The sequence below is a fragment of the Melopsittacus undulatus genome, chromosome 11, assembly GCF_012275295.1.
Source record: "Melopsittacus undulatus isolate bMelUnd1 chromosome 11, bMelUnd1.mat.Z, whole genome shotgun sequence".
Taxonomy (NCBI): domain Eukaryota; kingdom Metazoa; phylum Chordata; class Aves; order Psittaciformes; family Psittaculidae; genus Melopsittacus; species Melopsittacus undulatus.
Genome location: NC_047537.1, coordinates 20,973,749 through 21,000,704, shown reverse-complemented (window position 1 = coordinate 21,000,704; position 26,956 = coordinate 20,973,749). Strand labels below are relative to the sequence as shown.

At 38.2% G+C, this 26,956-nt stretch overlaps 1 protein-coding gene across 4 annotated transcripts; it reads right to left on the bottom strand.

Annotated features, from left to right (window-relative positions):
• Positions 1–663: 663 nt before the first annotated feature.
• On the bottom strand, positions 664–26,469 carry RHOT1 (ras homolog family member T1). 4 transcript variants are annotated; one of them, XM_034067447.1, is made up of 21 exons: positions 26,333–26,469; positions 23,455–23,513; positions 21,228–21,309; positions 20,255–20,298; positions 19,392–19,445; positions 18,965–19,017; positions 18,317–18,425; positions 17,674–17,775; positions 16,205–16,303; positions 15,694–15,802; positions 14,656–14,776; positions 13,874–13,958; positions 13,345–13,490; positions 12,646–12,746; positions 12,282–12,412; positions 11,848–11,931; positions 10,973–11,092; positions 10,436–10,638; positions 8,927–9,049; positions 3,283–3,426; positions 664–1,795 (listed from the first exon to the last, which is right to left on the bottom strand). In XM_034067447.1, exons 1-21 carry the CDS (start codon positions 26,367–26,369, stop codon positions 1,678–1,680), a joined length of 2,124 nt encoding a protein of 707 aa, XP_033923338.1. In that variant the 5' UTR covers positions 26,370–26,469; the 3' UTR covers positions 664–1,677. The 4 variants fall into 4 exon arrangements, with proteins under 4 accessions (XP_033923338.1, XP_033923336.1, XP_030902221.1 ...); XM_034067445.1 differs by lacking the exon at positions 3,283–3,426; XM_031046361.2 differs by lacking the exons at positions 3,283–3,426; positions 26,333–26,469 and adding an exon at positions 22,139–22,175 and having other exon boundaries at positions 23,455–23,488.
• Positions 26,470–26,956: the final 487 nt, after the last annotated feature.

Genomic DNA, 26,956 nt, shown 5'->3' with positions numbered 1-26,956 from the left:
GGAGATCACTAGCAGGGCTAGAATGGGGAGGGACCTAGAACAGGGAATGAGGAGAGAGGCTGAGAGCAGCTCCTGTCCTGTTGTAAGAAAAGGTTAATATAGAAAAATCTGATCTCTGCAGTCCTCAGTTACCTCATGGGAGGAGGATACACAGAAGGTCTCTAATGATCATTTCCCAGGGAATATGGTACATACACGTCCGCAGAAAAGTATGAGACTTCTTCAAAAACTTCACACAACTAATAGTTTTCTAGATAGAGTTAATAGTTTACTATTGGGAGCTTTCTAACCTTCTGTTGACAGAACTTTCTCACCTCACTTTTCTGGAAGGTCAATGTAACGCACAGGCATCAGCTTTCCCAAAGAACCCAGAACTCTGCATTCTTGTCCTGTTCTGTTTTGTTCCTGAGAGTAAACAAAGTTCATGGTTGAGTATGCATTTGTGTTTCTGCTTTAAACAGCACAGAAGTCACTTCTGTCTTCCGCTATAAATCAGAAATAAACCTCTAATGGAGGCAACACAGTCATAAGAAATCAAAATTACATAGCTGAGACGTTTAAGCTCCAACTACTGAAGGCACTGACAGTATTCTCTCTGATAAACAACAAGGTTTCATAAGAACCATCCTTCAGGGCATGGGAAGGGGAAAAAATAAACACAAACACAGTACACAGTTATTTTATTGAAATACTTGAAAAGGCCAGCAATGGAAAAATAGGTTTGTCATGAGAAATTAATGTTTGATTTACTTGATATTAAAAAAAGCTGTGTCTATAGGTAATTCTAGCCAGTTACAGAATGCACTGTGATCCATGCAACTAATATACTACAGTAGAATAGGCACTGTGTACTATTTTAGTTTTATCACACAGCTTCCAACAGGTATGATTGACAGATGTAAGAAATTAAACAGCAACACTTTTTGAATTATAAACATTTGTAATATACAAATTTGCTCATCTGATCTGTAGGGGTTATAAAACACATTGTGGAAAATGAAAACTCAAATTACACACAGTGTATGAACTTGATCTGGAAGGTCTTGAAGTTTCACGTTTTTCCCTTTAAAAGCAAAATCAGACTAAATGTGTCACTGGTCACATAACATACAAAGTCATTGGCCAGGACAGCAACAGGGGCTCTCCTGAAATACGTAGTCAGTGGGGAAATTTGTTCATTGGTTAAAAAGAACAGACAAGAATGAAAATCACAAATTCTACCTGGTACAGTGTGTAGTTCAAAAAGATAAAGTCACTTCAGATGAATGTGAAATAAATAAGCAATCCTTGAGGAAGTATGATCCTTGAGTTGAGCCTACTCAATTTCAACTATACAACTAGTATGTCACCATGGTGAAACATCCAAGAACAGTATTCTGAATCGCCTTTTGGGAAGCAATGTCTTACTGCTTTAATATGTACAGGTTATTTACAACAAATTCCCTTTCGGCCTCACAAGTTAAGCCATTTGAGCTGGCTGTTAAGATGCAATTTTTTTTCACACGTTATGCAATACTGTAGTTAGAGCTATAATTTAAAATAATCTTATGCATGAATTACAAATATTAATAAAGTAACTCTGCATATATAAATATTTATAGCAGAATTTAAAGCATTCAGAATGTACATAAAAGTGGGGGGTTTTATTTGGTAGGGCCAGATGTGCTTCTTCTCAGATCATCGCTGCTTTAATAATGCTTTGTACATAGCAAACCCCAAAACTGCAAAGACAGTAGCACCAAAGCTTGCTCGGAGCCAGAATGTAGAGCTCTTGAGGTCAGCTTGCGTCACATGCCTGAAATTTAACACACATACAAAACCAGGTTAATTCCATGACAAGAATTCATCAGACAACTTGTGCTAAGCTACTCTGCTTTTGGAAATTCATCACTACACTTGTCACAGGCAAGCAGTTTACAACTCGGCCTTCTGAGGCCTTACACAGCCATTTTACTTTTCTTAAAGGCTTAGGATTTGATCTGCAGCCCTGATCACATCAGTAGATCTCACTAAAGTCAGAGAGCTCACATAGCTGAAGAGAAAGGCAGGAGCAGATCATTAGTCATGAATGTGGGGAGGACAGTGTGTCTTCTTTGACAGCACCAGCAAGCATTTGGAAAAGGAAAACAAAAATAGCCAGCAAATAATTAATAACCCATAGTGACAACTCTGTCCAGCAAAATAGCTTTTAAATGTTGAGTTTGCATAGTTCTGCTTTTCATGAAAAACTTCCCAGTCCTATTGGGTATCTACTTATTCTTCTTCCCCTCAGAAAAGTTTACTGACAAGTAGCAAGTAATATTTTTCCAAAAGCTAGACTCAAAAGGACCATTTGTAAATCCCTTTCTTTCCAGTACAGTCACAAGAACAGCAATAGAAACAGTCATCCAATACCAAGCTGAAAGCTAAGAGAAAGTGCTAGTGAATCAAGCAGTGACAATGGCATCAACAGAAAAAGATGAGATGTAACAACAGTATGAAGTGACTGTATGACATAAAAAGCCACATCTTGCATGACAGTAGAGACAGCCAATGATCCAACTCTCCCAAATACTGCAAGAAGTCTGTGAGCATGCTCAGTTAAACACGGCTAGCCATCCTCACAAGTAGTCTCAAGTATGACAGCTTACCATAGCAGGAGCTACCGTTTAAAACAAGTTATCATAAATGCTGTAATTCAAAGCATAAGAAGTTCCTAAACAATAGTGAAGGTTTTTTCACTGTTTATTTTTGCTTAAGATAGAACTTTGAACAGAACTTCACTAGCCTGAGTATTTTAGCCTGTATTAATCATCACAGGTTATTCGGTGAAAGCTGCAGGAGTATTAAGTATAAGGAGCTTACGGAGATCCTAAGCATACACGGTGCACGAGAGAGTTCATATAGTGTGAACTGCAGAGTTATAGCATACAAGCTGTTTAATAAAGCAGGAATTGTTACTTGCTATCAAAATACACAAAACCACTTTAGGATATTCTTTAGTAGATGTTTGCAGGAGCAATAGAAGCTATATAGATCATCAGTGTACTGTCATATCACATGCTGGAGAACAGCCTCTTTGGTGTACAAACAGCAAAACACAGCTGGTCTCTAAGAAATCCTCATCTTATTTAAGAATATCTTGCTAGGTTATGGAACAGATCAAATTCATTATATCCTGCAAGCATTAGTTCTTCTATAGCTAGTTTTGACAAACTCTCTGCAAACTAGGTGTCAAGTGGTTTGCTGAGAGGAAGAAAGGGAAAGGCAATGGCAAGGTCACCTTGGTTTGGCTGTTGTTACCTGTCTTCAAGTAAACGTGGACCAAGAGATGACTCCATGAAGATGGAATCTTCTATAGAGTTGACGGCGTGCACCTGCTGCATAATACTGCTCTCCTCGTCTGCTAACAGCATGGCCCCCAACTCATCTATGTAGGCTCTTAACCTTTTTACACACATGCACAGTTTGCAGTTCATAGCATGGCTCAACAACAGCAGTGTCTCAAATATGCTCAAATAACAAAGCCCAGAGAACTTGTCATTTTTAGCCATCTAGCCCCTGATTTGCGTGCAGTTGTTAAAAACTTAGAAATAAATGGGGTTTGTACTTCTGATGAGCTGAGTAAAAGAAATGATTTCATGTAGCTGAATGCCATTGCTTTAAGGACAAAAAGGGATTAAGGAACTGAATCTCTTCCCACTCCATCCTGAAAGCCTCAACTTCCAAGCTAGAGGACCTGTACTAAACACACCTGAATGACTCCAACACATCAGCCCTAAAACTGACAAGATCCCATTAATGTCAATAATTCAGTTAAAGACTGCATTTTATCACTACACCTGGTGAGGTTTTTTTAAGTAAAAGGTTATAATCCCCTTGTCTGCAGATCTGTAAAGGATAAAACTTATATATGTAAAATAAATCGCTTGTATGTAACATGACTTTAACAAACTCTTTTGGGTATTTCTATAACAGCTCTTAGGTTTAATTTGGTTAATTCAAACACCCAACTATTTGTATAATTTAAATACATCCATTTAAATGTGCAAATCACTGTTGAAGCTGCAAATGAATGCTTGTGCATTGCCTCATAAAGCATTAGCTCTCACATCTAAATTTTCTGATTCCTATCTATGATTTGCCTTGTTTTAAGTTTTGCACATGTCTGTATTTAATATATGCAAGAAACTTGCTGAGCATGCTTCGCCCTTTAAAAAACAATTAAGATATTCTCAGTCACGATAAAAATCCTCTTTTCATGTCTAAAGGGAGAGTAAATTGACTCTGATCCTTTTCTAAGCCTAACAGAATCTTTTATTTAAATAAAGCAAATAAATCAAGGCAGGGATTTGTCTTATAACCTCAAGGAAATCTATTGACTTCAGTAAGAAATCATTAGGGCCCTCTGAACACAGCCCAAAAATCCAAAGCCCCAGAATGCTTACTGAAATCCAGAGCATTACGCATGTCTAATTGCTTTATACCTTTGAAAAAAATTCTACTGTCTCTTCCTGAAATGTTCCTCATGCTGCCATAAATCCATTTTCTGCAATTTTGATCCCTAATATTGTTTAGCTGCCACTAAGGGGGGGGGGGGGGGGGGAAGAAAATAGCATCTGTCTGAAATGATAAAGCAAATCAATGTTTGTTTCCAGCACATGAAGGTGGCTGTGATGCAGAAAACATTTCTCAATACAAACTGAAAACTTCTACCTCTTCAGTAAATAATGTCCTAATTTTATTTCAGTGTAGTAGTGTTATAAAACTGATTTTCACCAGTGGCAGGTATTATTACTGCCTTGCTAGTATGAGTAACTCTGAGTTAGAGAAACTATCCTCTCCAAGGGTAAAATATGCATATAGATGTGCACATATATACACATACAGTAGCAGTTAGGACCCAGAAATGAAGCTGGTTTTGAAGCTCTTGCTTATTAGTAATAATAACTTGCCTTCAAACTTCCCAAATAGTTTGGGGTGTGTATTTAATCATACAATTAGTTCCACATATTTAATAAGCAAGCCTAAATATTTTGCCTTTAGTATAAAACTCAGATTTTAATGCATGTTTTGGAAAAAAAAGACAGATTTTTGTTCAACCTACCCTGAACAGCATGTCAAGTACCTGGTCACTTGTTGAATAACATCTGAGATCTGTATGGTCTTTTCCTTAAGAGGCTTTAACAACTCACAAGAAGTTTATAACATGCACTTACCAAGAGGTTAACTGAGCATGCCTGTCATGGTTACACACAGAAAACTGCTGAGTTATGGGCCAATATTGACACTTTTCCCTACGTCAGCAGCAGGAGAATCCCAAGTCTGGGAAGGTTTAACCTGAACTACAAGAGTTCAAAACCATTACGTTATTTACTAAAACAGCATCTTAAATAGCACAGTGGTGAGGCCAACAGGCTTGTCACATGGCTACTCACATCAGCACTAGAAGCGTGTTACTGCAGCCAGTAAGCAGCTGCAGCCTGCTCCACAGACAATAGGTTCTAACAAAATACAAGCAACTGAATTCCAAACCATCATGTTAACATGCACAAGCTGCTGCAGCTTCCCTTCAGGCATGGGTTTTCCTCGGATGCAAACCAACCCCAGCAGTTAGTTTTCCCCCATGCATTTGTCATCTAAAATGTGAAAAGCTCCAAGTGCATCTTATTATCTGTAAAGCCTACAAAGAATGTACAATGCCAGCTCAATATATTCTATTTGGAAAGAAAGGGGATGCAGCTTTGTAATTTTCTACTTGGCATGGGGCATCAAACAGTTTAGAGAAGGAAGAAAAAGGTAAGTAAAATACAGTTATACTGTTCCAATTTGGGGATACTCAAGGATAGGGATAGATTTCTGCCATTAGATTTAATGGCAATACACTGTATTTTGGAGAAATACTTGCATATATGACACACAGTAAAAAATAAATCCTGGGTTATTGTCTTAAAGCCTTCCCACTATTACAGGAAAATGAAACTATTGTTTTAATTTCATAGAAGGAAAGCTTTCATAGAGAAAGGAATCATCTTACAAATAATTTTTGAATCATCCATTTTTTTATATGCAAGTAGAACTTCACTTGTATTCCACAATATTTAATAACCTTAGATGGGAGAAAAACATGCTCCAAGAAGTCTCCCTCAGCCAAAACCCCAATTCTCATGCATTAGAACCATTTTACTTTGAAATTAGCTTAGACAGAAAAATGCCACTACTGTACAAGCAAAAGGCAACAGGTGAATGATTTTAAACCAAGAACGCAGAAAAACACACTTAAAATGGATGCTCTGCAGTTAAATAAAAAAGCAGCCAAAATCCAAGCTCATCATTAAAGAAAGGATTAGAATGACACCAGCAGAAACCTTGCTTTTAAAAAGAGGTAAAACAATGTAGTAAAAAGAGATTAAGTGCCAGCCAGACAAATACAAATGAACACCTAAAGGAAAGAACAAATTAAAAAGATAAAAATACTACAGGATAGTAACAAGTCTTATACATGCATGTCTAGTGCTTTGAATGCAGTGCCTTTTCCTCTAGGAATGAATAAAGCGTGATCCTGGGTAGTTCAAACCAACAATCCCATTCCTGCACAATAAACACCTCCAAACTGAGCTTCCTCGTGTGTTGTATTTATAAACCCTTGTGAGAGCCTCCAATGTTCATCCATAGAAGAGAAACTGAAGGTGGGCCTGAATAGGTTGTTCAGTTGCATAGAGGCAATGTTCTTCCTTTAATTACTAAGGTGGGAACAGTCAGATGTGATACGAATGCTTTTTCTTGGTAACACTGTTCAAGCATTATTTAGCAACAAATAATATAAGAAAGGGTCAATGTGAGAAATTTCAGTTTACCTATTTCCACTGAGTAAAGCTTCAGCATAGGAAGGGATCAGAAAAATAAAGTACTCTTGAGAAACCTCCTTCGCCCATCAGTTATCTAACTTTTGCCCAACTATCTGACCTAATGATAAGCACATGTAAAGGCAAAATAAGAGAAGTTCTATACTCTAACTACAACAGAAAACCCTTCTTGATTCAGATGCTTAGTCTAATCACAAATCATTAGAGTAAAAATGAATGTAAGGAGCTTACATTTTTAAACAAGAAACTCATCTCCACCCTCCTAAGTCTACAATTAGCAGCTATTCCCTTGTGTTCACAGGTCTCTGAGCTTTCCTAGATGCAGTTTTGCAATAGTTCATGCACTGAGTTTCAGAAAAGAAATGCTTCCGAGGAGCTAACTAGGAGGAGAGTTGATGAGATGAAGTGAACATGCTGGAAGCCTGCAACAAACTGCTAGGGACTGACTACAGACAAAGGGATTCTAACAAATCTTCCTTTTTGTAGGGTCAGTGGAAAAGTCTATGAGGAATTTTCTTTACCTTGAATTACAGATGGTTTTTAGGCAGTAGTAGATTCCTGTGCTTATTCCACACTACCCAGTGACAAGGTGTGGAATAAAAGCATCCCCAGACTTCTCATGAAAAGATTTTAATACCTCAAGTGTTTGACAGTATTTCAGATGAACAAAGTGCAATGTCAGAAAAGCCACAGCCCCACAGAAGAGAGAAACAAGCTATGACAGCCAATGCAGCAACCCATAACCATTCAAAAAATGGAGATGTGTTAGAGGTGATTTCAGCCTCAATAGAAAAGAGTTGTGATTTTCTAGTGGTGACTGCTGAATGAAGCTTTAGAGTGACAATATGCAAAGTTGTTGCTGTTGCAAGGATTATTTTCCCTAAGGGGTGACTGGTGTAGAAGAGATGCAGCATGATCAGTCTCACTCATTCACAGTCTCTTCCTAAGCTAATGAGTTTTTCAACCTTCTCTGAATTCTCACTCTGTGGTTAACACTTTTAGCTTGGATTGAAGTGGTATTTCACAAGGATGCTCAGTACTGTAGGTGGGTATATTAAGCAGGCCTCCTATGTGTAACTTGCATTTAAAGGCGACAACCACTCTCATCTGGAGCAGCTGCAACTGAAACCAGTAAAACCTAGTAACACACATGGACCAGCAGCATGTCAGGATGTTTTAACCATGGCCTTCAAATAAACACATTTATCATAGCTGCCTCCAAGAATCACATTTATCATACAAGCCCCCAAGAAGGCTATGAACGATGAAATCATTGTGCTACTAAAATTGTTGGGTTTGAACTCCCATTCACTGGGGTGTGATGAAAGTGCTGAGGTGTTAGTAAATCAATGTGTGTCAAAAACTGCCTGCAGTACACACAGGACAAGGTATATCATGTTTTCAATGCTGAAAACCAGTTTGCTTTTTGCAAAGCATCTGCAAATGCAAATGTTTAGCCATTTACCACTTCTTACATGTTGCATTCTATTCAGGGAGGAATTGGATATTAAAAGATGTAGATTTTTTTAAGTCTTACACAAAATACTCACTCTTTGTGTAAACTAAGCATAGCACACACAGAGAAATTCTATGAATTCCCAAATATCAAACTAGCAGTTATAAACATGTAGTATGTTATATGCTGCTACAAGACAAGCTGTGCCTTTATAAAAATACCTGTGTCACTGATAGCTAAGAGGCACTACCTCTAGTCAATACTAAACAAACCTATAATGTCTCAAGTGAGACACACTACAAACTTACAGACACTACTTCATGTCCATTACCAGTTGGCTAAAAAAACACAGTCCTAATTCCTCCAGAGTATTTTTACAATCACTAAGTGCCTGAATCAACTACCAAACTGGTAATATTTCAAAGAAATCACTGGGCTAAGCTTGAAAGACCAAAAGCAGCTTCAAGTTAAACAAAGTTTGACAATTCTGTGACAATTATTAACGTAAGTATCTGCCTATGGAGTGGATATGGAGTGAGAAATCTGCGGTATATAAGGTTACCACTCTTTCAAAAACCCTTTATTTTAAAAGCACACCTGGTACCTAGTAAATAAAGTTAAGGACCTGTTAAGAACTGCAGTGAAGAGTTTGTTCTTTACAGATTGCAGCAAGTCTGAGTTGAGGAAGTTCTGACAGATGCAAAATGTACACCTGTTGCAGGCGCACATACAGCGTAACCGGGCATGGCTGCGAAAACACACAGAAGGACAGGAGTTGAAATCTTGCTCATCAAATCAGGTGCACATTAGGACTGTGCCACAACCAAGAGAGATTCAGGAATAAAAAGGTACATTTGAATGAGTAAGGAGAGAAGGGGGAAAAAAAATACACTGGGGAAGCAAGGGTACAACTACAGCTGTGCAGAGTTTTAAGGTCAGATGTTCTATGTCTTGGATATTTTGGCATTACCACCATACACAGATCTTAATAGTAAGGCACAAACACGAAGGAAAATGTTGGCTGAATTTATTTGAGTTTGTAAGGTATATCCGTAAGTTTGTATGTCTGCACAGCAATAGGTAACACCCCTTTTTCAAAGGAAAGTAAGCCACATTTTCTACCAGTCTGAATGCACACTTTACGAAGTGACAGTTGCCTCTACTTTTCCCACCCTAGCACATAACACATGCTTGAAAACTAAGGGAGAAGCAGGGATATTGATATGACAGACATTTGGTCAGTGCTATGCTTTAGTGGTTTCCCAGTATTCCAGCACTACAAAATAAATACAAGAAAACAAAAACAAAACAAAAGTTTTACAAATCTAATGCAATAAATTGTTTCAAATATTCAGAAAAATAAATCCTATTATTTTGGGTGAAAGTGACATTATTTCTGTGTAATTTAAGGCAAATGTCAGCTGTCATACTAGACTCCATCTGCTGTAATATTTATGTAATCCGTCACCATATTAAAAGCTCCACCCACCAAAAAAGAGATGCAAAGTGAGCTTAGCAACAACGAGATGTGAAGAAGAAAGTGAGCTTAAGTATCTTATTGCATCTGAAGCCCAAAAGGTGTTTATACAGAAATTCTATTAAAAAAAATGTAAGATCTGTTAGATTAATAAAGTGAAGCACAGCTCAACCAGTTCTAACACCCTGGCACAGGCAGGGACACCTTCCACTCCAATCCCCATCCAGCCTGGCCTTGAACACTGCCAGGAACAGGGCTAGCAACAAACTCAAGTTGAGCTATACAAGGACTATGGTACAATATTCACAAGTATCTCAGAAATACCAAGATATGAATACTGAGATACTGACTTATGCATCCGTAATAAGGACTGAACAGAAACTTACATATTCATTGGAATTTGCAACGTGAGCTGGATGAAATAGTGTATTCTTTTAAGAAATATCTTACAACAATAGCTGATGCTGATTTATATGCTGGATATACACCAACTTGCTCAATTTGAAGTAATTTGAGGATTCTACTCAGGTCACTTCTGTCTCCCTGTTGCTAAATCTCAGTTCCAGAGGCAGTTCCATCCTCATGGCTAACAATGACATGCAGTGGTATTGTGCGTGACTCATGCAATATAAAGAACGTAACAGTTCAAGTACTTACGGATACATTGCCATAGTTGTCAGTTTAACAAAGATATCCTTACTCGGCACATCAACAGTGTTACAAGTAAAGGCTTGAGGTGGAGGCATTTTGTGTTTTTTGCAGAATTCAGCAGGAGAAATACTATATTCTTGTCTAACTTCATGCAAGTCGGACTTTGCAGCTACTACCAAGCACGGTATTCTGCTATCCACGAAGTGCTGCTGCAAGTTTAAAAGGAGAGAAGACACAGTATATGAAGTATGGCAACCTGGAATAGCCTGAATTGAACTGGTTGCAGCATCATTAAGATATATTCATTGCACTGAAGTCAGGCATTTCTAGAAGCAGAATGTTTTAAATAGACAACTAAACATTAGCTTTGAATAATTAAAACTGCACTTTTAAATCATGAGCCATATTTAACCAGCATTCATAAATAAAGTGTCTTTTAAGCACCAGAACTTGTGTATGGGATCAGTAACTGACACTGAATATTTTGTCAGTGAGAAGATAAATAAATGTGAAGGCTTGTGTATATATAAACACTGTACAAACCTTAAAAATCCTGGCACAGTATTCAAAGGACTTGGGGTTACTGACATCATATACCAGGCAGACAACATCGCATATGGTCTCAGCATCAGTTAAAAAGTCAGCATCACTGACATCATGTAGCTGGGAAAAACAGATGGTCAGAGAGGGAGAAAAGCTTTGTCATTATGCAGTTAAAGGAATTTCGTAACTTTCTTTTTCTCATAATTTCTATGGCTCATTTTTATCCTTAGAACTAATGGACAGACAACAGGCAGAATTAATGATAAAGAAATAGTAGGAATTTACCACACAGACAGCATATGTGAGCTGTTAACATCATATTGCAGGCAATGACAACATCAGCATAAAAGTTAACATTTACTTTAACACAAAGTCATAGATTTCCACGGAAACTACGTTCATCCTACAGAGGAAAACCTCAGAGCAGAGGACCAGATCTTGGAGAACAAAGATACCCTATTTCCATAAAGGAAAACTACAATGGAACAAGCTTTAAAGAACATACTTCACTCACAGAAGATTAACTTTAGCCACCCTAACCACCCTACGTGACAGATTCTTCTTTACTGAATAGGAGGCCTGTTTGCTGATAACTTATCAAGTGTTATAATTTGATGCCCTGCAGCATGAGCCTAATGGGCTGGGTTCTGTACCTCTTAGATCAAGGTTTCAAAAATAACAGGTCCAGTTTAGAGTATTAGCAACATGTTAAAGCAGAAGTTATTTGAGCTGAGAAAGGGAGGGGAAGAGGAGAACAGACACACACAGATTGATGGAGACCATTAAAACAGAAATTTGTTTGCAGAAGGCTCCCAGTACTTCAGTGAATTTTAAGATTAACAAGCCTTATGCAAACAATAATGAAGCAACCTTACCAGCAAGTATTTTTCTTGTCCATATACATAGACTGTATGAATGGCATAGTAAGATTTGTGTTCTGCACGTATTTGCCTCTGTCTCTGAAAAGGCAGAATTTCAAGTTAGACAACAGCAACTTCTTCCCTTTAGGTTAGATCTGAACAGCTGTTTTACTACATTTATTAATGAATGAAAACTGCTGCAATCTTTGGTTTATATGCACAGCTATAATCTGCTATGTACAATTACTGCATGCATCAGCCATTTGTCTATTTGATTTAAACCCCAAAACCAATCAGAATAAAACCCGCCCTCCCCAATAATTCTGTATTCCCCCATACAATTCTCCAAAGTCAGTAATAAATCAGTAAAGCTCTAAGACCAATTGGGTTTGCTGTCTAACTTTAACTCAAAAGTACATATAGGTGAATATAAGCAAAAGGTTGCTTACGAATAGATTTCTTCCAAGAAGAGCCTGAAGAACTCCACTTTTCCCACAGCCTTTCATTCCAACAACATTGCATAGGAAGACATTTCTCTGAGTCTGTTTTTTCTGCAGGTCTATCTTTTTATTTCTTGTCACTTTTGAAAAACACACATGCATTATTCACAAGATGTACGTGAGAACATGAAATAACTGCCCACTTGCATTAAGATGCATGCAAAACCATCGCGCACAAATATTAAATCAAAGATTTGACTTGAGCAGAAAATTAAAGAGAATAAAAGTGAAGAAAAGACCATTATTTTAAACAATTTACTCTTGAGCAGATTTCTAAATCTAAATTTCTAGGCTGTAACAAATTTTTTATTACCTGTAATTGCTGATGCTTGAGATTCTTGCTCTGCAAGTATCGAGTAGCCCAAATAACCCAGGTACTCCAGGCAACGCTGTACATCTAAGTACGTGGTCAGTCTTGTAGAGGGAACAAAAAGAAGTTTCTAAATTGCTAGCATCTGTGATACCAATTCCTACAGTACTGAAAAAACTTTCCCCTCCTATCTCCAGGCTGACATGACAGAAGCATTCCTGGCACTGTGTAGTACTGAAGGACAAAAGCACTCTGAAAGTAAATGGTGGCAGCTTTACCAGCCTTAATAGTGCAGAGAACACTATGAAAGCAGCACTTGCCAAGGCTGACCAACCTATACCATATTGTTTTCCCCCCTCAGTAAATAATACTTTCCTCATTTTCCATAGGAAAAAACCCTCATTGTTTGAACACAATTATTCACACCAGCTTTAAAGATTAGAAGAACAGAAATAAATATTTCAACAAGTTTCAGAGCAATTTCCACATTCTGAAGAGACACTTCTTCAGAGTTAGCAGTAAATACTGGCCAAATCCTGACCAGGCTATAACAATTGAAGATTAGGTCACTGGATGGCTGCAGAAGCTTGACTACTTGGGTTAATTTTCAACTATTAAACCTCCAATCTTTCTACTAGATTTTTAAGAAGAATCTACAGACATCAGCCCTAAAGTTCTCAACTACTAAACCACCATACTTACGTCCACTGAGAGAGAAACCCTTGGTATGTAATCCACCCCCTTTCATTTGTACAAACAGTGTTGTTAACATCAGGTCCCCATGGCATATAAGGGAAGACTTTGAACAAATCTTTCAATTCATCAGGAGACAAAGCACAATCTCTATCCTGAAAAAAAGCATACAAAATCAGACCTAAAGCACTTCATTGATGTCTATTCTAAACTGATATTTTCTTGCTGTATGCTCACAAGATTCAAGGAACTAGCTATAAAAAAAACTTAAGCTGCTTTCTTTTTAATCGTTCTTTTCTTGGGTTTACGTAGGACTATATATATAAGCTAGTTAAAAACAAATGGTAGTACTTCTGTAACTGCCAACTCAGTTGTAGACAGAAATACAAGCAGCTGGATACTTCTGACTGCATAGTTTAAGCCAGAAGCAATTTCTGAATGAAATGACATGCCAAAAAACACACTTTGCTGGTAAAATTGCCAACAAACTAAGGCTCTTAAGTAGAAGGGGACACATGCACTCAAATTAAAAGCTTACCAAATCATGCTTATCAAAAATACTTTGAAGAAACAAGTATGCATGATGATTTAATTCTGTTGTGCAGTCCTGAGGAATCTTTAGCCTGTTCATTGAAAACAAAACAAAACAAATACAGGAAGTGTGTTTTTATGAAATATGGAATACTAGAACTTAAAATACAGACTTTTTTATGACATCATTTAGCATCTGACCTTTACACTTAGCTTGAATAATTTATCTTTAAAGAAACCAAACTATATACTTTTTATTAGGAATTCTAAAATTATGAATGAGTGACTTTATATGACATGATACATTGCTATCTAGTTAACAGGGTTTTCTTTGGTTAGTTTGGTTTTTGTGGTTGGTTTTGGGTTTCCTTAATTGAAAATTATGCACTTATATTTTGGAAAAAAAGCCACAGAATTGGTCAATCTCAACTTTTTAATCTGAGGATTGACAAAGATTCTCAAGTGCTATTAAAATACTGACAAGCTTTTTCTAATCTGCTGCCATATACAGTAAGCAACTGCTCAAATTTACATTCCAGTTTTCTATGAAGTCTCTCTTGGCATATTTCTTACAAAGAGAGCAGTACATGATTTGGCACAAGAGACAAAAGTTATTCCTTCGTCCTTTACAGTCACATGCAGATTTTGGCTGGTAGGTCATAAAGTAAGGCAGATATTGATGTAACAATGTGTTATATAAATACACTACATAACCCTTTCCTCCTGCCAACGCAGGAGGCAGCATAAATTAAATGCATTCAAGTTAAAAAAAGGTAAAGTGATACATACGGAGGAAACAAGTACTCTGGTGTAAGCTCTAAGTCATCATCATACCCAAAACGACGTAAAACAGTCCATGTTGTTTCATGTCTTCCTCGCTGAATGAAAAGTGTGTGTAGAAAAAGAAAGCCTAAAAATCAAATGATGAAATCTTAAGGCCCTGAAATGCTTTATCTGTTACAAGTATTTTTAATGGAATCAATATCAGGCTGAAAACAAAAAGCTTGAAACAGGCATTCAGATTTTAAACCCCTGGGTGACATTAAAGCATTTTCTACACAGACTGAACGTTTCAGAAGTCATCTTATTTGCAAGACTGCCCTACAAAGAACTGTTTCCTTAAAAGAAGCCACTTGGTATTCTGTTGTTGCTTCTTTTAGTATCAGTGTTTTAGAAGAGCTTAGCTGTATGAAAATAAAGACAGTATTTTCAACAATTTAAAGTAGGAAGCCTGGAGGGTAGTCTCATGGCCTTTTGTTTCCCTGTATCAAAGTAACTGGGCAGGATTTTTCTTTAGGACTTTACAGAGCTTAATGAACACTGAGATTTTACCGTCTAGTAAGTCAATGCCTTAAGATTCTCACTCTTCATAATTTCTCCCAAGTTCTATTACATATGTAAGCTCCACAGGGAAAGCTGTGGAGCTCAGAAAGAAACCCTTTTTTCTCCTTCCCCTTTTGCCATATGCTCTGAGCCAATCTGTCCAACATAGCTGTTAAAATGTTGGCAGACACCACACCTCGCTGACAAGTGTTGCAGCCAGTGAGCCCAGAGACAGGACACAGATTTATCTAGGAGACAATGGCTTTTGAACCAGTATACTTATCTGGACTCCAAGCTCTGTAACAGTAAGTAGGAAATACCCTATTTTATTCACCCCCTTATTCCTCAGTTTAATTACCCTTTGGGATCATACTGCCACTACACCCAGCTCTTGTAGCGTAAACAAATCAAGACAGAGATCATATTCCAAAAGAGCATCTTTTTATGTAAGAATGAATACCAGCTGTATAAAGATACATTTTTTAAGAGTGAAGTAAGGCTTACCTTTTAATGTTAATCCATTATCTGCAACTCCATCACTTAGGTTTTTCCTGACTACATTCTTTACATCTTCTAAAGCCTGAGGTGCCAGTGGTGTATTAAAACAAATTCTCTAACAAAACCCAGAAAGAACATGTTAGAACCACTGGCTATTAAGCCGGACAAACAGCATGTCCTGTATGAAATACAGCCTTAAACATTTTGATGGCAAATCACAATCCAAATTTTTAGTGCAAACGAAGGTCTACAAGCTTTATTTTAACTGCAAGCATTGAGGCTTGTACATCTAATAGTGGTTTTTTAAGTTTTGCTGTTGAATTAAAACTTGAACAATGGTTAGAAATTAAACTAACACCACTTCCACTTTTACAGATCCATTCTTCTATACTGCACTTGAGACTTAATATTTAGACCTGATTCACCTTAATACTATTCCTTCAAAACCAATCCCTTTGTTTTTCTAGAATTACACAGTTCAACTATCAAGCACAGTGAAAAGCTAAGCAAGACTTACCTGAAAGAAGTTGAGCTCTGCATCATTCAGAGTGCCATCATTATCCTGATCAGAAATCCTAAAAATGCGAGTGAGTGCTTTAATACAGGCAGGTTTCATCTATGGAATGAAAGAAAGTTCAGTATCTTTCTGGGCTTGAACATAAAAAGATTACACTGAGTGACATCAAGCACACTAAAACAAACACTGGTCTTTAGTTTACTTTTTTAGAACAGACACATTCATACACAAAAATTAAAAGCAAGAGGAGACAAAATCCTGATCTAGCAAATCTACACCCATACATTTAAAGCAATTAATCCACGTTAAATGTCCTTCTATTCAATCATTAGAAGACCCCAAGCTCTTCACAAGCTGAAGGTGGCACTATATAGTTCTTAAAAAAAAATCAGTTCTCTAAATTCAGTCTTGTTGTTACAGGAAGCTTTAAAAATCAACTGGCTCCACCCCGACAGTTTTTGGAGGGGGAGGAAGGCCTCTGAATCCAGTGCCTTGCAAATATAAATGACTAGAACTACAGCCAACTCTTTCTAAGCAAGCACACTATCTCTATTCACCACTACAACTATGGCTTCAGAAGGCTTCAAACGCCAAATACTGAAAACCTTCACAGGGCTCATTCATCTACCAGGCAAAGCATTGATCATATGAACTATCTCTATCACAGAGGATGTGTAAGGATACCTTCCAAGTGAAGGAAACCAGACACTGGCAACTCTCTCCCAACAACTATAGTGATGATGGACTCTTCTCTTCAGAGAGGTCACACAGATTGCATAGTGATTAGTTTTGGAAAACCAAAAAGATTTCAGCACAACAATTTTATCACATTACTAACTCATAAAGGATTCTGATGGAAGAAATCAAAACAGAGTTATTATCTGGTTCTCTACTTAAAGTACAACTGAAGCAACGTATCTACTGTCCAATACTACACAGTGGTTATGTTTAGAGATTGTATTTGCGCATTAAATTAATGTTTGGTTTGCTAAGCTAACTACCTGTAATGCTTAACAACCAGTCACATCACTTGTTTCTTATCTCTTCAAAGTCTCACAAGATGCTTAGAAAAGTTCTTTCCCTTAAATCAGGCCAAGTCTGGAGTATTTTCCCTGAAATAAATGGGGTTACTGTGAAATGCACATCTGCAAATGAACTGAACACATTATTTGCTCACATTACATCTGGCTTAAAGCCAATCACAAAGCTTCCCATTTTACTTCACAGTTCACATGGGTAACAGAAAACTGTCTTCACTGCCTTGAATGAAGAGGAAAGACAGATCAGATCAATACACCACCAATCACCCTGGCTCTGGCACATAATGCTTGACATTTGGGTTGGGGTTTTGGTAATAGAACACACCAAGAAATGCAAAATCCACTGAAAAGGAAAGAACAGGAAAGTGATTAACTTCAGCCTTCCCCCTCCCACCCTTTTATTTGTTCTTTGAATCTATGTATAAATACCTCTTTCTCCTCTGGACAATAAAGAGGACCTGTAGGATGTAGAACAGCTTTCTGTGCATAATAAAATAGCTCAGATATATTCTTCAAGTTTTTGGCTGAACACTGAAAAAGAAATCCTTGTATCGATTAGCTTGTGCCTTGGCTACCAGGCAACTTCTGGCATTTAAGCAAGCATCAAACTTTTAGTGATCTAGTAAAGATCTAGCCCCCTCTTGTGGGTGCAGGGCTGTTTGGAAACGACATCCAGCCCCTGTCCTGTTCAGTAATTACTTAAGGAGGTCTCACTACAATTGGCTGTCATACCAAGAATAGAATATTAATTCTATTTTTAATACTCTGCAGACATCTGTCTACCTTATTATATTATAATAATATTATAGTATTAGATTTAAAACACTTGCTAAAGGCATGGATGTGAGAAAGCTCTAAGGATTAGAAAAATTTGAGAGTAACATTTGATTATCCAATAGTGTACTTTCTCTACAGAAAAGTAACATATAAACTCACCAGGACGATTTACATTTGAAATATTTTATTTTTAACAAAAATAAATAAAATCACCTTTTCTATAAAAAGTTGCCACACATGCTTGGCAAGAGTGTGTTTTTTGTTATTCATTCTATCTTCAGAAAGTCTTGCATACCTCTACACATGTTTCTATCTCTGTATATTGATTCATAATGGGAAGGATAGTTTCCATACTGCTATATTCCACTAGATCAGACTTGTTTCCAACTAATATAAGAGGCAGCCTGAAACCAAAAATAAAACCTGTTAAGAGCTTTAAAGACAAAGGGATAAAAAGATCCAACTCAATTTAGCATTCCACCTCCCACCAGAAGCCATTGTATTATTTTCATGATGTAATTAAACATCACTGCAGCCAATAGGCACAATTAAACGACAGCAATTTTAAGTAAATGGTTTTGATACACACTTCAGACAAATGTTCTTCTTGTTGATACTACAACAAAAACCACACAGTGCAAAAGTAACTGATCAGATTGCTATACAAAACCAGCAGCAGTAGGAAACAAGAGACCATGTAGCCAAAACTAGCTAGACCATAACAAACACACACACCTGGTAAAAGCTTTCCATGAAACTGAAAATAAATAGCATTGCTGGCATATGTAACAGACCTACATACGTTAAATCTCTTGTTGCTTGGACTTCTTATATAAACTTTAAGTTTAATTTGATTTTCTTAAACAATTAACATCCTCAACACTGTCCATTGACACCCATCGATGTGCAGCCTAATTCACACTTCTCATCTTTACTTATGCACCTGCTATCTTTGTCTGTCCTTTCATTGATGAGAGGAATCCATCGACTTGTTACCTAAAGTGGGATTAAAAACAAACATGAAAAATACATTTTCAAACCTAATCTGACTGATCCATGCACAAGTTTGACTATAACTGCCACTGCTCCTTTCCCAAGAAGGCACATATTTACCCACAAAAGAGAAACAAATTAAAACTGGAGAAACTAGGGCTGGTTAATGAGCAACTTTCTCAGATGACTGAAATGACTGAAAACCCAGATGCTGAAATGGACCAGAAGCTATCATACATCTGTAAATTCTCTTAACAACTTCACTTCAAATACCACCTTCTACATTTTAAACGTGCAGTACAGGTTTTAGCTTGCCAACTATTAACAGTGCACAAGTTACATCTCAAACAATAATTGGATAAAATGTGTTACTATACCTTATCAATAGAATTCTTGTTGTTAACAGCATATACTATACAAATCACATTTGCCTAAAATGAAAACAAAGGAAAGGGATGGAATTCCACTGTTTAGGATCTCTTAGGAGCCATATGTAACAACATCAGAGTAAGAACAGTTCCACCATCAGCCAAACACTGTCTCTGGCTTTTGTAAGCTATTTGTAGCCTGTAAAACAGCTTAAACTAAATAATACATATGTTGAGAAGTGCCAAAAAGCCTCTTTTGCAGCATGACATTCACAGCTTATGCCTACAAAGAGCCCTATGCTACCAAGAAATCTAAACTGAAGAATCCCAGTTTGCAGCCTCCACTCAAGTACTGAACTAAATGCCAGAAATGGAACACAACATCGTGACAGACCTTACAGCAAATGTGCAAAGGTGCTCATAAAGAAGTTAAAACAGAAGGAATGAGAAAATTACCAAGAATCCCATGCTATTCATAAATGCAATAGTACCACAGGACAGAAGGAAGCAAAATGGATCTATCCAGGGTAGCACTGTTTCTTCACAAAAACTGTCAATCCCTTCATCTACTGATTAAAAGGTATTTATTGAGGTTCTGTCGTTTTATTTGGAAGAGCCAAAGCTAAAGCTCAATTCACCACCACAGTGGCAGTACCCACTCTTCTTCAACAGAGGAAGGTTTACTCTAGCACAGGGCACAAAACAAAATGCCAAGGAAGAAAAAGCAAGAGGGTTTTTTTCCTTCAGTTCAAAGTGAAGCCCTTCTAATGCAGAGGAATTATGAGGAAAGACTTCTACAAAGGCAGAAACTATTTTCTAGTTTCTAGTAAACATGAAAACATACTATTTTTTAAACATGAAAATACACTTACCTGTGATATTTCATGGTAAAGCTGCTCATCACTTTGCTCAGCTTCTGCATTCAACAGAATAAGCCATTCATTAATACTACACATTTTCACCAACAGAAATGAGTAACTTACAGAACTCAGGTGGCATATCTCACAATGTTGGTCAGAGCCTTGTGAAAGCTCTTCTTAGTTAAACATCTTTTGGTAAAATGCACTACAGAGTGCTTCTGCTGTAACAACAATGAACTGATCCATTAACTCAAAGTCTGTTGCACACAACTCAGATAAACTGAAGCTTAAGTCCAACAAAAAAAGTGTGTTATTTGTTTCAGATAAGCAAACACACCAAAGATACTTCCTCAGCAATAATGACAGAAGACAGGAAGGTGTCTACTAACATGGCCTAATACTTGGCTTCCATTATAAATGGCAGAACGGTTTTGGCAGCTGTGGAGCAGCTGCATATATTTCTGATAGCATATGAACCTCGATACTGTGCCTATTTATCTGTTCAGTAAGGTCAGGGAGATTAGAATGTATCAAAAAAGAAAAAACAAAATAAGAAACCAACACAAAAGGATAAAGTGTCCAAATCAGAAATTCAGACAGACATAGAATGTCAGGTACATAAAGTCTCCTGTGCTTTAATAAATTCTTCACTTGAAAGAAGGAAATATAGTTTTGAACTCTTAAAGCACCCACCTCTGTCTGAACCTGTAAATATAACTGTCACATAAAGAACACTAACTTCACTGGACTATTGCTATGATTATCATTCATGGAAGTACCAAGAGCGGTTAATGTCAAGCTTTGAATCAATAGGAGCAGCCATCACCATCTGATTTAATTTTATCCCATGAGTTTCTACTTCAATCTAGTGTTTTCCTACATGTTAACTTTGGTCACATACCTGTATGACTGCTAAAGAGGTTACAGAGTTAGCTAAACAACTCCATATTAAACCAGTCACACTGCAGTGTTGTGTAGTCCTCACCTGAATAATCCACTATGTGGGTTGGCACTCTTTCAGGAGTGACATCAGCTGGAATGGTGATTTCTTCAGCTCGTGGTGGAACCTTGGGTTGGAAATAAACAGCAAGAAAAGGCCTTTAAAGATAATCCAGAAAATCCAGATGGTCAAAAATAGTTGTATACTATAATAAACCTGCCAATCAGTCAGCTTTAAAGAGAAAAACTTAGTAGTTTTGTTTCTTTTTGTCACTGCTACTTTCTCATTCTTTGCCTACTCACTAAGGAACTGCTTGCATACTTTGCAAGAAAACAATGTTGTTAGGAGATTCAGTGAATGCTTCAGTACAGCTCAAATCCACTATAGCCAACCACTGTAAAGAACAACTATCATAGTGCAACCTATGAACAAAACCTGAATTACAATTTACTTGAAACAAAAATTTCATAGAAATAAAAGTTCTAAAATCTGGGGGAATGATCAAATTCAACCAATTGCTTTAAAGGGCTACAAATTCCTTACTAGGAGAGTAAGTCCAACAAATGGCTTTAACAATGCCATTATTGCCAAATTGTATACTGTTTAACCTATGTTTAAACATTTAAATTTTTGCACTAGATATCCTGATCCTACTTTTGCTGCAATCAGTACAAGAACTACCCCATAAAATCAAGATGTGGCAAAAAAGCCTGAGACAAAATACAGTCTCAGTTTTTATACAGTCATAACCCAACAACTTCCTTACTTCTGATAGAGTGCTCACATAAAGTTCAAAGAAGCCTGCATACTAATAAAAATAATGATACTAATAAAGTGTGTGTTCTGCAAGATACTGTACCCTAGCTGTGATTGTTGGCCAGTCATCCAGAGAACACTATACGATATTGAGGAAGAATCAAGTTAAACCTGATTTTAATGAATCTAATGCCTTTTACCTGCTGACACTGAACTTCCATAATGCTTTGTTTTCTTCTAGTAAAAAAGGAAAAAAAGAAAAGGCAATCACCAGAAGAACAACTTTGTGTAAAGTTTCAAGCTGTACCTGCATCTCATCAGGAACAATTACTGACAATACCCAGTATATTAAACACTATTTCAAAGTCTGAAATGTCTGTTATACACCCCCACAGCTCTGATCTGCATGACTGACTTGCAGGAATTGTACATCTCTTTCAGCAGTTTATATAGGATGCAGTATAAAGTTATTTCTGTAATTTCAGGCAGATTTGGTGTCACATATAGATTAAGCTTTTTCTCCCAAGAGCAATTTAGAGAAATATACCACATTATACTGCAGGAAGAAACGGAGAAGCAAATAGAGGCCAGCAATTCACTAAATACATCAACAACCAACCTGCCAACAGAACAGCAGTTTAAGAACAAACAGAAATTGGAGCTCCTTTTTACCTGCAAGGTTGGGATCTAAATTCAATTATGTGAGCAATCAAATGTTGACTCATGAGCTGCTTTAACCCACTGATTTGCATTAAACACAGCCCAGTGTAGACTCACAGAGAACACATGATGTCTATTTTAAGACTTGTGATCAGAAGAAATAAACATTCATGTTTATATGTAAAAAGCTTAACTATTTGTAGCAGCTACAGTTCTTTTTATGGCATAAAGGGAACTATGTGCTGGCATTTTTTTAAGGGATAAAAGGTAGAAGTAGCTTTACTTTTACTCTGGACGAAAGCAGTAAGAGTTTTCAGTGGTTTTTGCTTCAAAAGCATCAGTAAAGCATTCTTCAAAAATAAAAGCAGAAGCAATGCCTCTCTTAGTTACAAAAAATGGCTAAGTTATAGATGCATAATGTGACTTTTTAATCCCTCATTCTCATTCATTTCACAATCTACTTGCTCTTTTAAAACAACACAAAAAAGAGGTTCTTGCCTTTTTCAGTACCTTCCCATTTATGAATCTCTAATGTTGAAATATGCTGCCAGTTATATCCAGTTTCAACTGCTTAAAAAAATCCCAACATTGCTCAGAAATTAATAAAATAGTTTAATTAATCATGTGAAAAACAAGAAAGGAACTTAGATACAATTTAAATTCCTAATCTTCACAGAGAGGTATATTTAAACCAACCTACATCACTCTTCCAGAAGTCATCTTTGCAGTTTGAGACTTTATTCTTTCTAAATAGGAAACATTATTTTAAAGCAGAACCTATTAACTTACTCTTTGAACAAAGTAATACAACAACACGATAGAAATAAAAATTAGCAAACAACAAAGGATGCTCTACCTCTTCTGGAAACTCTTCACTGACAAGAGACATAATTAGTGATGTCTTCCCAACTCTGGCTGCAAAAGCATTAGAAACAGAGATTAGACAATTTGGTTTTGTTACACTCAGCAGTTGCATCCCATCTTAAAATGACAAGCATTTTTAAAACACTTTCTAACTGACTATGTTGAAGGTTTTTCATCTGTTGTTTAAACATACTAAATATGGATGACAGCAATTCTCTCCCAATTCTTTTACTGTAAAATGTTAGGATCCATTTCACACTTCTGCATTTCATCCAGATGGGAATCAAATCCTACTCTTACAGAAAAGAATTAGCAACATTTAACCTCAGTATAGAACACTTAAGCAAAGAAAAATTCAAAACAAATTAGAAATGCTTTAATATGATTTAATAAATAGAAAGAAAGAAAGCACACAAAACGAATTTAGGAATTAAATATTTTCATAGTACTCTTGATACGATGGCTCTGCTTCAGTCCTGAACTACCAAGGATAAGAGCTGGACAAGAAGACACAGCTCTATCATTAAGGACCAAGTCTCCACGAACTATTCTGACTACTTTGAAAGTGCAAGAGCATAATCTCCTTGATGCAAAGGAGCTGGACCTAGAGCATGTTTTCTAGCATGCATGTTTTATCAACCAAGACATTCCTCACAATCAGAGCCTGTATCACTGCTCCTACTCAAACCAAAATGAAATGTCACCAATTGACAGAAGCTGTTTTGCTGATATCACTTCATTTACACTGGTCTATTTATTGTATATAATTCTGAATAGAGGAGGAAGATTAAATTGCATGTCTGTTTTTGTGCAGAAAATAATATTACTGAACTGACGATTCAAAGTACGTTCAACTTATCCAAGTCTATTTTTGGTATAGTAACCAAGAGCCTTCTGACATCCAGAAATAAAAGCTTCTCTTTGCCATAGTAAGTTAAAGAGTAGCTACTACAAAACTATGTAAAGCAAAGAAAACACTACCCTGGAAAGAAAGACTTTTGTTTTCCCTGGGGAGAATAGTTGTTCATTTTCCCTGGTGGTATTGGCTGGAGAGCAGTGAGATGCAAGCTTCTTAACAGCAACGTGGTTGTGTTTTCATCAGTGATGTTCATACGAGCTAAAACTGCAATTTACACTGCCACATGCCCTTCTGCATCAACTACATCTTAAGTTTCACCCTGACAGAATGAAGAGCTTTAAAATCTCTCCTACTTTTTTTAGACCATGAAGCACACAGTAATTTACTGAACATATTCCAAAAATTATTTGCCATTAAAAACTGATGTTTGCTCCCTGAATACTAGGACTAAAACAACCTTAAACCTAAAATGTAGACACTGGGCATTAAAAGGGCTGTGTTTTGGAACAGGCTTACAACAGGTCTTCATATATTTCAGAATCTGAGCCTGATGGTCTACTGTTATCTTCTAACAAGAATTAGATGGTCTGGATAAACCTGTGGTTTAATAATAAAAAAACAGATACAAAACAGCACTGACACCATCACTGACGCCTTAACAGTTTGTAAAACAAATTTCTCCCTTCTCTGTGTTACACATCCATCAAAATCATACTATACAAATGCTCAGACCCTTTGATGTGTGCCATGTACACACTGCTGTACTGCAGAGACCTGTATGTTTGGTATTTTCAGTTGGACACACTGTGAATCTATTTGCCACATCAAAGTACCTGTTACACCTGTCCTTAAACCACTATACAGAGCCAGTTCCGTTGTCAAAGGCGGTAAAGAAGAATTAGGCACATATCCTGAAGGGGAATTCAAAGGTGTATTCAAATGCACAAATACATTTCTAAATAAACTGAGTCTTGCAAAACTAGCCACAAACAAGCTTAATGAGTTAACTCCTTCTGCACAGTACTATCTCCTCAAGATTCCTCTCTGAAAAAGTCATAGAAGACCTTTCTAGGCAGTAGAGACAAAGCCAACCTGCACTATAAAATAGCTGCATAAACTGTACTATAAATACATATGGGACATTCAGTTCTCAGGAAAGCCGTTAGTAGTACTACACTCCTAATGTAATTCGGTAATTTTACTAATAACACTTAGTAATTACTCTGCATTCTTTTCTTGTAAGGAGCTTACACACACTTTACAAACTAACAAAACAGAACCTCCTTGCTGCCATTTACATCGGTGAGAAGCCGTGCCTTTGAAAGTCAGCCAGTTATTTAGGTACCTAAGCCTGAACTTCAGGACATCATTTTAGGAACATCTGAGAAAACACAGACCCGCTGTAACTCTGACATGCACTTAAGTACGTGCTGTTTACTCAAGGTCATACAGTAAGTTCGTGGCACAAGCAGGAATCTGGACGCCCTGGCTCTCCCACAAATCCTCGACACCCAGCTGATAACAGCTGGAGCACAGCTGGCCACTGATGTCCAAACTCATTAACAGGTTTAAGTTTGGTTTCCACAAAAAAAGACCCAAACCTCAGGGCAGGAATTTCACCCCAGTTTCATCTGCAGGGACGTCCAAGAAGCACAAGTCCGCAACCTGACTTCCACGCTGCCCGCTCAGCAGCCGGCAGCTCCCGACCTACCCGACACGCAGGCTCCGGGGCCCGCCGGGCCGTCCTTGCCGCCACGGAAACCGGGCACGGAGCGGGCACGGAGCAAGCACGGAGCACCCGAAAGCGACCTCTGACGGGGCCGGGGCTCCGCTCCGCGCCCGGGCGGCCCAAGGCGAACGCTCCCGGGCAGGTGCCATACCCACCGCCCCGCAGCACCGGAGCGCTCTGACAGGCGGAGGCGAGGCGGCAACGGCTCCCCCTCAGCCCAGCGGTCCCCGCCCTGCCCCACAGCCTCGGCCCCCGCCCGGCTCCGGCCCCTCCCGCACTCACGTTCTCCCACCAGCAGGATCCTCACGTCCTTCTTCATGGCCCCGCTGCCTGCCCCCGCCGCGGGGGGGCTCACATCGGGCTCGGCGGGGCGAGCGCAGCCGCTGCGGCCTGGGCTCCCCTCACGCCGCGGAGCAGGGGCAGGCTACGGCGGCGCGCGAGGGACACACCAGGGAGCCGCGCGCCTGCGTGCGGCTGCGCGGGGAGCCTGCGGCCGCGCGCCGCCCTGAGGCGATGGGCGTGAGGCGATGAGCGTTCGCCGCTCCCCTCAGGGCAGAACCGGGCGCCGGTCCCCGCTTCCCTGGCACCATCGGTGGCTGAAACCAACGGGTTTGTACCGTTAAGGAGCACATTTCATGCACCGTGATGAAACGGGATGGCTGCAGCGCTGCGCCGGCCGGGTCAGTGCGTCCGACACACGGGAATGCGTCGGAGTGAGGCACAAATAGCTGCTCCTGGTGCAGCTCGTATGTGGAAAATGAGAGGTGCCCAGTGAGCCCGTTGTGCTGTTGTTCTGGTTCCAGATGGAGAAAAAGCCACCTCGGTGCTACAAGAGGCAGCGGCATGAGCAATGCATTCCGCACACCTCCGGGACCTCATCAATGTGTGTGGAGTCCAAAGTGTTTT

Bases quoted from the DNA above. Each gene is read 5' to 3' on its own strand.
- RHOT1 (XM_034067447.1), bottom strand. From the start codon at position 26,369: ATGAAGAAGGACGTGAGGATCCTGCTGGTGGGAGAAC. The intron at 21,310-23,454 runs GTAGAGCATCCT...TTCCAACCCAAG, and splicing joins GTGAAGAGTTTCCAGAAGAG to GTTCCACCACGAGCTGAAGA. The intron at 13,959-14,655 runs GTATGTATCACT...TTCAATGAACAG, and splicing joins CCAGAGTACTTGTTTCCTCC to GCTAAAGATTCCTCAGGACT.